General features: G+C 57.3%; 1 protein-coding gene across 1 annotated transcript in view; it reads left to right on the top strand.

The window, feature by feature from the left end:
- The window catches only part of KMT2D (lysine methyltransferase 2D), a 31872-nt gene that overhangs the window by 1058 nt on the left and 22456 nt on the right, over positions 1–8358 (top strand). The window contains exons 4-18 of the mRNA XM_007452349.1: positions 25–134; positions 310–472; positions 813–978; positions 1078–1192; positions 1339–1496; positions 1704–1849; positions 1988–3391; positions 3486–4594; positions 5070–5183; positions 5534–5644; positions 6179–6283; positions 7031–7212; positions 7362–7526; positions 7622–7731; positions 7830–7877. Of these exons, the coding sequence (XP_007452411.1) occupies positions 25–134; positions 310–472; positions 813–978; positions 1078–1192; positions 1339–1496; positions 1704–1849; positions 1988–3391; positions 3486–4594; positions 5070–5183; positions 5534–5644; positions 6179–6283; positions 7031–7212; positions 7362–7526; positions 7622–7731; positions 7830–7877 (4206 nt within the window). The remainder of the gene's footprint in view (positions 1–24; positions 135–309; positions 473–812; positions 979–1077; positions 1193–1338; positions 1497–1703; positions 1850–1987; positions 3392–3485; positions 4595–5069; positions 5184–5533; positions 5645–6178; positions 6284–7030; positions 7213–7361; positions 7527–7621; positions 7732–7829; positions 7878–8358) is intronic.

The following is an 8358-nucleotide window of genomic DNA, read 5'->3' as shown; positions in this document are numbered from 1 at the left end:
CTTTCCCCCTTTCCCCCTATGAAGGGTCCTGCTGGGCTCACCACTGGTGTGCTGCGTGGTCGGCAGGCGTGTGGGGGCAGGAGGGCCCAGAACTATGTGGTGTGGACAAGGCCATCTTCTCAGGGATCTCACAGGTGGGGCCGGGCCAGGGGATTGCGTAGGCCCAGGGCAGGGTGGGCAGGGCTGGTGGGCTTCCCAGAGTCAGGGTGGAATGAGAAGGGCAGGGGGCATACTGGGACAGAGCTAGTGCCTGACATGTTGCTGTGGAGAGAGCCGGCTAGCACTGAGGCTTTGTCTCCACCCTGGCAGCGCTGTTCCCACTGCACCAGACTTGGTGCCTCCATCCCTTGCCGCTCGCCTGGATGTCCACGTCTTTACCACTTCCCCTGTGCAACTGCCAGCGGTTCCTTCTTATCCATGAAAACGCTGCAGCTGCTATGCCCGGAGCACAGTGAGGGGGCCACACATCTGGGTGAGAAGTCCTGCCCTTGGGACGTAGGGCAAATGAGGGTGCAGGGGTGCTCGGGGCTTTGTACTCTGCAGCGCACGCAGAAGTCTACAGTTACGTACTGTCAGTCTGCCCCACTGAAACACGTGTGGACTCTGTGAGGGCAGGGGCTTTGCCTGTCTTGTTTAGCATGGTGTCTGCAGTGCCTAGAGCAGTGCCTGGCATATATCAGGCAGACACTTAGTAACTATTTGTTATTCGTTCATTCTGTGTCTGTGGAATGCCTGTTATGTAGACAGCACTGTGCCGAGTCCTGTAAGGAATCCATAGCTGACCTGTGTCCTCTGTCCCTTCCCACCTGCAGAGGAGGCTCGCTGTGCAGTGTGTGAGGGGCCGGGGGAATTGTGTGACTTGCTCTTCTGTACCAGCTGTGGGCATCACTATCACGGGGCCTGCCTGGACACGGCTCTGACTGCCCGCAAGCGTGCCGGCTGGCAGTGCCCTGAATGCAAAGTGTGCCAAGCTTGCAGGTAAGAGCGGGAGGGCAGGAGAGAACCTTAGGCGAAGCGCAGGTTAAGGTTGAAAATGAGGGCAAGGAGGACCCCGTTACGTGCCCTGTGCCCCTGCAGGAATCCTGGGAATGACTCCAAGATGTTGGTCTGTGAGACGTGTGACAAAGGATACCATACCTTCTGCCTGAAACCACCTATGGAGGAACTGCCTGCTCACTCTTGGAAGTGCAAGGTGCGTGTCCCCTGATCCTCCTGCCTGACTCTCCCTAAGTCTGCCTCCTACAGCATCCTGAGTTTCTCTGTTGTGACGAGTCCTGTGTTCTCCTCCTGGCTCTGGCTGGCTGACAAGTGCCCGTTTTGCCCGTTCCCTTCCCCTAGGCATGCCGGGTATGCCGGGCCTGTGGGGCAGGCTCAGCAGAGCTGAACCCCAACTCTGAGTGGTTTGAGAACTACTCGCTCTGTCACCGCTGTCACAAAGCCCAGGGAGGACAGCCTGTCAGTTCTGTTGCTGAGCAGCACCCCCCGGTCTGTGGCAGGTAAGTGGTGTGGGCTGGCAGAGATCAGGCTGGGGGATCGGAAGTACTGAGATGGGCAGGGCTCGTGTGAAAGCAAGCTGACTTGGAGAGGAGGGCCCTCAGGTGGGCAGTACAGTCCGTAGCATTCGTGCCTCGCCCCAGTGTGCTCTCGTGAGGAGCTGATAGCTGATGAGAGCCATGGTGCCTGCTCCCCTGTACCCTCTGCAGATTCTCACCCCCAGAGCCTGGCGATACCCCCACTGATGAGCCCGATGCTCTGTACGTTGCATGCCAAGGGCAGCCAAAGGGTGGGCACGTGACCTCTATGCAACCCAAGGAACCGGGGCCCCTGCAATGTGAAGCCAAACCACTAGGTGAGTAGGGTTTGAGGGTCCCTGAAAGTAATCCCCTTCTATCGTGTGGCAAGGGACAGTTTCTGCTTTGCCCCAGACCCTGTACTTTCTGTGGAGTGCAGCTGAACTGGGTAGGAACATAGTGTGTTATGTCTGCAGGTAGAGAAGGGGCCCAACTTGAGCCCCAGTTGGAGGCCTCCCTAAATGAGGAGGTGCCACTGCTGCCCCCACCTGAGGAGTCGCCCCTGTCCCCACCACCTGAGGAATCACCCACATCCCCGCCGCCTGAGGCATCGCGCCTGTCCCCACCGCCTGAGGACTCACCCCTCTCTCCACCGCCTGAGGAGTCTCCTCTGTCTCCCCCACCTGAGGCATCACCTTTTTCTCCACTGGAGGAGTCACCCTTCTCTCCCCCAGAGGAGTCCCCCCCATCTCCCCTGCTTGAGACACCCTTATCCCCACCGCCTGAAGCGTCACCTCTGTCACCGCCATTTGAGGAGTCACCCCTGTCCCCCCCACCAGAGGAATCGCCTACCTCCCCACCACCCGAAGCATCGCGCCTGTTCCCACCACCTGAGGACTCACCCATGTCCCCGCCACCGGAAGAGTCACCCATGTCTCCACCACCTGAGGCATCTTGTCTGTTCCCACCATTTGAAGAATCGCCCCTGTCCCCTCCACCAGAGGAGTCTCCTCTCTCCCCACCACCTGAGGCATCACGCCTGTCCCCACCACCTGAGGACTCACCCATGTCCCCGCCACCTGAAGACTCGCCTATGTCCCCCCCGCCTGAGGTGTCACGCCTGTCCCCACCACCCGAGGAATCTCCCCTGTCCCCACCACCTGAGGAGTCTCCCACATCCCCGCCACCTGAGGCTTCACGCCTGTCCCCACCGCCTGAGGACTCACCCACGTCCCCGCCACCTGAAGACTCACCTGCTTCCCCACCACCGGAGGACTCGCTTATGTCCCTACCCCTGGAGGAGTCACCCCTATCGCCACTGCCTGAGGAACTGCGACTCTGCCCCCGGCCCGGGGAGCCGCGCCCGTCCCCTGTGCCCGAGGAGCCCCACCTGTCCCCTGCGCCCCAGGAGCCGCGTCTGTCACCTGTGCCCGAGGAGCCGCATCTGTCCCCTGCGCCCCAGGAGCCGCGTCTGTCCCCTGTGCCCGAGGAGCCGCATCTGTCCCCTGCGCCCCAGGAGCCGCGCCCGTCCCCTGCGTCCGAGGAGCCGCGTCTGTCCCCTGCACCTGAGGAGCTGCATCTGTCCTCCCAGCCTGAGGAGCCGCGCCTGTCCCCTCGCCCTGAGGAGCTGTGCCTGTCCCCCACGCCCGAGGAGCCGCAGTTGTCCCCTCGACCTGAAGAGCCCCCTGAGGAGCCAGGCCTATGCCCTGCACCTGAGGAATTGCCCTCGTTCCTCCCACCTGGGGAGCCACCCTTATCTCCTTTGCTTGGAGAGCCGGCCCTGTCTGAGCCTGGGGAGCCACCTCTGTCCCCTCTGCCTGAGGAGCTGCCGTTGTCCCCATCTGGGGAGCCATCTTTGTCACCTCAGCTGATGCCACCAGGTATGGGGATGTTGCTACCCTCTTACTCTGGGACAGTCTTAACTCTTTATGGCACATCTAAGCTAAGAGCCTCTCTTTTCTTCTTTCTCTCCAGATCCTCTTCCTCCTCCGCTCTCACCCATTATCACAGCTGTGGCCCCACCGGCCCTGTCTCCTTTGGGAGAGTTAGAGTACCCCTTTGGTGCCAAAGGGGACAGTGACCCTGAGTCGCCATTGGCTGCCCCCATCCTAGAGACACCTATCAGCCCTCCACCAGAAGCTAACTGCACTGACCCTGAGCCTGTACCCCCTATGATCCTTCCCCCATCTCCAGGCTCCCCGGTAGGACCGGCCTCTCCCATGCTGATGGAGCCCCTTCCCCCTCGTTGTTCCCCACTCCTCCAGCATTCCCTGCCTCCCCCAAACTCCCCTCCTTCCCAGTGCTCTCCCCCTGCTCTGCCACTGTCTGTTCCTTCCCCGCTGAGTCCCATGCAGAAGGCAGTGCAGGTCTCAGATGAGGGTGAGCCACATGAGATGGAGACTGAGAAAGTCCCAGAACCTGAGTGCCCAGCTTTGGAGCCCAGCCCTACTAGTCCTCTCCCCTCTCCCATGGGGAACCTTTCCTGCCCTGCACCCAGCCCTGCCCCAGCCCTGGATGACTTCTCTGGCCTGGGGGAAGATACAGCCCCTCTGGATGGGACTGACACTCCTGGATCACATCCAGAGGCCGGACAGACCCCTGGCAGTTTGGCTAGTGAACTTAAGGGTTCCCCTGTGCTCCTGGACCCCGAGGAGCTGGCCCCTGTGACCCCTATGGAGGTCTATGGCCCAGAATGCAAGCAGGCAGGGCAGGGCTCACCCTGTGAAGAGCAAGAGGAGCCACGTGCACCAGTGGCCCCTACCCCACCTACTCTCATCAAATCTGACATCGTTAATGAGATCTCCAATCTGAGCCAGGGCGATGCCAGTGCCAGTTTTCCTGGCTCAGAGCCCCTGCTGGGCTCTCCCGACCCCGAGGGGGGTGGCTCCTTGTCCATGGAGCTGGGGGTATCTACAGACGTTAGTCCAGCCCGAGATGAGGGCTCCCTGCGACTTTGTACGGATTCGCTGCCAGAGACTGATGACTCGCTGTTGTGTGATGCTGGGACAGCTATCGGAGGAGGCAAAGCGGAGGGGGACAAGGGGAGGCGGCGCAGCTCCCCGGCTCGTTCCCGCATCAAACAGGTAAGGGGCTATCCAGCCACTGGATGTGCTTGGTTTCATGCCACTGTCAGAGGTATAGTCCTGTGTCACTGATAACCTTCCTACCTGGCTTATTGAATCCTGGACTGTCAGAGATCCTTGAGTGCATCTTCTTATTTTATCAAGGAGAATACTGATACGTAGGGGGACGTGACTTGCCCAGGTTCATGGTAACTCAGCCATAGAATCGGGACTAGAAACTCAGGTCTCTCAAGCCAGTATTTTTTCTTGTTGTACCACGTTGACCACTCTTCTTGGAAGATGTGGAGTGGTTTGGACCAGAGTTACCTACCTGTTGCTATCTGAGAGCTTGGCTTTTTCCCTGGCCCTGACTGGGACTTTTGGGCCTTGTTACCTGCCATACTCTGCCCCTTCGTCTCTTCTCTTCCCTCCAAGCCTGTGGATGCAGCATATTAGCCCTCGACTTTTCCTGTAATCGTCCCCTTTCCTCACTCAGGGTCGCAGCAGTAGTTTCCCAGGAAGACGCCGGCCACGTGGAGGAGCACATGGAGGACGTGGGAGAGGACGGGCCCGGCTAAAATCAACTGCTTCTTCCATTGAGACTCTGGTAGTAAGGAGAGGCCTCCCATCCCCCAAACACGCTTCAGCTGGCCCCTTCAAGATTAAACACCCTTTAAATCTTGCCAGTCCCCTGCACGCTCACCTGCCTGCCTGCTAGCCTAGGGCCCGTCCAGCTATGTCTGTGCTCCTTCTGTGCTCTTGGCCCCCAGGCTTCTCTGAAATCTGATGTTGGGCTGAGGCCCAGTTTGGGAGCTGGGGTGTTCTTCTGCTTCTTAGTCCTGGCTCCTGGCTTTCATCTTAGCCAGGGGTTTATGCCGCCTTGCCCCAACACCAGAGAGGAAAGCAGCTTAGTTGGGGCAGATTTAGCTGCCTCACTTTCCACAACTCTCTGCCTATAAGGTTGCTGATATCGATAGCTCTCCCAGCAAGGAGGAAGAAGATGATGATGATGACACCATGCAAAACACTGTGGTTCTCTTCTCCAACACAGACAAGTTTGTCCTAATGCAGGTACCATACTTGACTTTTGTAGTCCCATCTTCAGCAGTGAGACCTGGCAGCCTGAACAGTTGGATATGTGTGTTTCGGTGGGAGGGTAAATGGGGAGAACGAGGGACCTACTCCTGGCATTCCAGAGAATGAGCTTGACACTGAGCTAGCAGCTAGGGATGTAGCAGTGAAAAAAGCAGAAATGGTTTCTGCCCTGTTGAAGCTTAGAGTCTAGGGAACACGAGTAATCTCGAAGGTGTAGAATTTTGTCGCATATATTACTGTCTCATCCTGACCAGTCTTTACCCATCTTATCTTTCACTTCTCATTAGCGTTACCCATGTCAGGCTGTATCATTTCAAATTACCTGATCAGATGGGCAAGGCATGCCAGGAAGGAACGGGGTCCCGTGATGGCTCACCGTGTCCTAATGCTGGGGATAGGCTTCTGGTTCTCTGACTCCCTCCTCTCAGATTAGTGGTGTAGTCAGTTACTGGGACTGAGTGGTATTGAGGATGTGAGGTTGGACATTTGGGTTTCTGTGTGTTTCCCCAGGACATGTGTGTGGTATGTGGCAGCTTTGGCCGGGGGGCAGAGGGCCACCTCCTTGCCTGTTCCCAGTGCTCTCAGTGTTATCACCCTTACTGTGTCAACAGCAAGGTGAGTTCAGGGCCCAAGAGGTCTGGCCTGAGGGATGGGGTCGTTATTGCTTATCCTAGTTCCCTGTCCTGGCCACTCTACTTAAAGTGGCCATTGGTCATGGAAGTTGTTCATCAGTTTCCAGTGGTGGTCAAATTCATCTTGGGAAAAAATACTTTGGAAACCGTAGTGGTCTTTACGAGTTTCTTTATGGTAGACCACGACTTGCTGGTATAATTCAGTCCATCATATAAACTGTGAGAACTTTACTAGTAGGAAACATGATATGGTCTGGATATGTAACGTAAAATCAGAATCAAACACGTGTCCACAAAGAGAAAGCCGTGTTTTTGACTCAAGTATGATGCGTCATTTGGGGGTTTTCACTAATGTTAATTTAGAGCTTGTCCGCCGCTAACACTCACTAACTTGCAGCAGTAGCAGGTTCTACGTGTGCAAGAAAAACGGGGGGAAAAATACAACCTAATTCTATCCACAGTCTTTTTGGAGACTTCACTAGTGAAAGATCGTAATGAGGCAGTGGCTGCGTGAGGCTGTTCTTTGATCAGCAGAGACCCCTGGAAGCCTAAGTTTAAGATCCACTATTTTGGGGGCGAGGGTGCTCTGTGTAGCTTCCCTGTGCTCAAATGGAGGTCTGGCCTGGGTACTGGGGTCCTCCAGCCTCACCTGTGTAAGTCCCCCCCTCCCCTGAGAGGTCTGCCCTGCCCTCCGCGTCACCTCCTGAGGAATTGCCATCTTCTGCACCAGATCACCAAGGTGATGCTGCTGAAGGGCTGGCGTTGCGTGGAGTGCATCGTGTGTGAGGTATGCGGCCAAGCCTCAGACCCCTCCCGCCTGCTGCTCTGTGATGACTGTGACATTAGCTACCACACGTACTGCCTGGACCCCCCACTGCTCACCGTGCCCAAGGGTGGCTGGAAGTGCAAGTGGTAAGGAGACTGGGATCTTCAGAGGGGCCTGAAATGTTTGAGTGGGTGTGACGTTGAATACATGGCAGAGGCGGGGTTTAGAAGGCCGGGCAGCTTTGGGTGCTTTGGGTAGGCTAGGTGCTGAGGGTCTGTCTTTCTGCCCCCACCAGGTGTGTGTCCTGTATGCAGTGTGGGGCCGCCTCCCCTGGCTTCCACTGTGAATGGCAGAATAGTTACACGCACTGCGGGCCCTGCGCCAGCCTGGTGACCTGCCCGATCTGTCATGCCCCGTATGTGGAAGAGGACCTCCTGATCCAGTGCCGTCACTGTGAACGGTAAGGGTGCCCCTTTCTCCTCATATAAGCCCCCTCTTCCCTGTTCTCAGCCTGGCGTTGTCTCAGTTTATCCCCTCCTGTCTCCCTTCTCTCAGGTGGATGCATGCTGGTTGCGAGAGCCTCTTCACGGAGGATGACGTGGAGCAGGCGGCCGATGAGGGCTTTGACTGTGTCTCCTGCCAGCCTTACGTGGTAAAGCCTGCTGGTGAGTACCAGGGGCGGGGGAGAGGGGAGGAGGGGTCGGGCAGGGGTGCCTTGCTTTGGGACAGGGCCTCTAGCTGCCTTGCTTTGTCCTCTCCACAGTGCCTGTTGCGCCTCCAGAGCTGGTGCCTATGAAGGTGAAAGAGCCGGGTGAGTCACAGAAATTCTGGATGCCAAAGCCAGAGGAGACCTTAGACACTTAGTCTGGCTCCAGCCCCCCAGCTTTATCTCGTTATTTTCAGAGAAGGAAACTAAGACCCAGGGGGGTTGAGTGGCCTGCCCAAGGTCACCCCATAGGTCGGTGGTGAAGTTATGACGAGAACCAAGGCATCCAGTTTCCCAGGCAGAGTTCCTTCCGCCAGGCAGCGCGGCCTTTGTACGGCTAGAATCTCACCTCCAGAGAGCATGGAACACAGCTTTCTCCTTAATGAAGGAGCTGGGGCTCTCCCACCTCCATCGTGATGTGAGCACTGCTCCTGGCATCTGGGGCACTGTGAGCTGGCATTCGGCAAGGAGGGGCCTTCCTGGCCTCAGACAGCTAGAGAATATATTGGGTGAACTAAGGGTCAATCATGAGCAAAGTCCGGCTTCAGCAGGTGACGACTCTTTTATCCCCCTCGTTAACTTAGGG

This window comes from Lipotes vexillifer, unplaced genomic scaffold (assembly GCF_000442215.2).
Source record: "Lipotes vexillifer unplaced genomic scaffold, Lipotes_vexillifer_v1.1 scaffold422, whole genome shotgun sequence".
Classification (NCBI taxonomy): Eukaryota; Metazoa; Chordata; class Mammalia; order Artiodactyla; family Lipotidae; genus Lipotes; species Lipotes vexillifer.
This window is presented reverse-complemented; position numbering and strand designations above follow the sequence as displayed.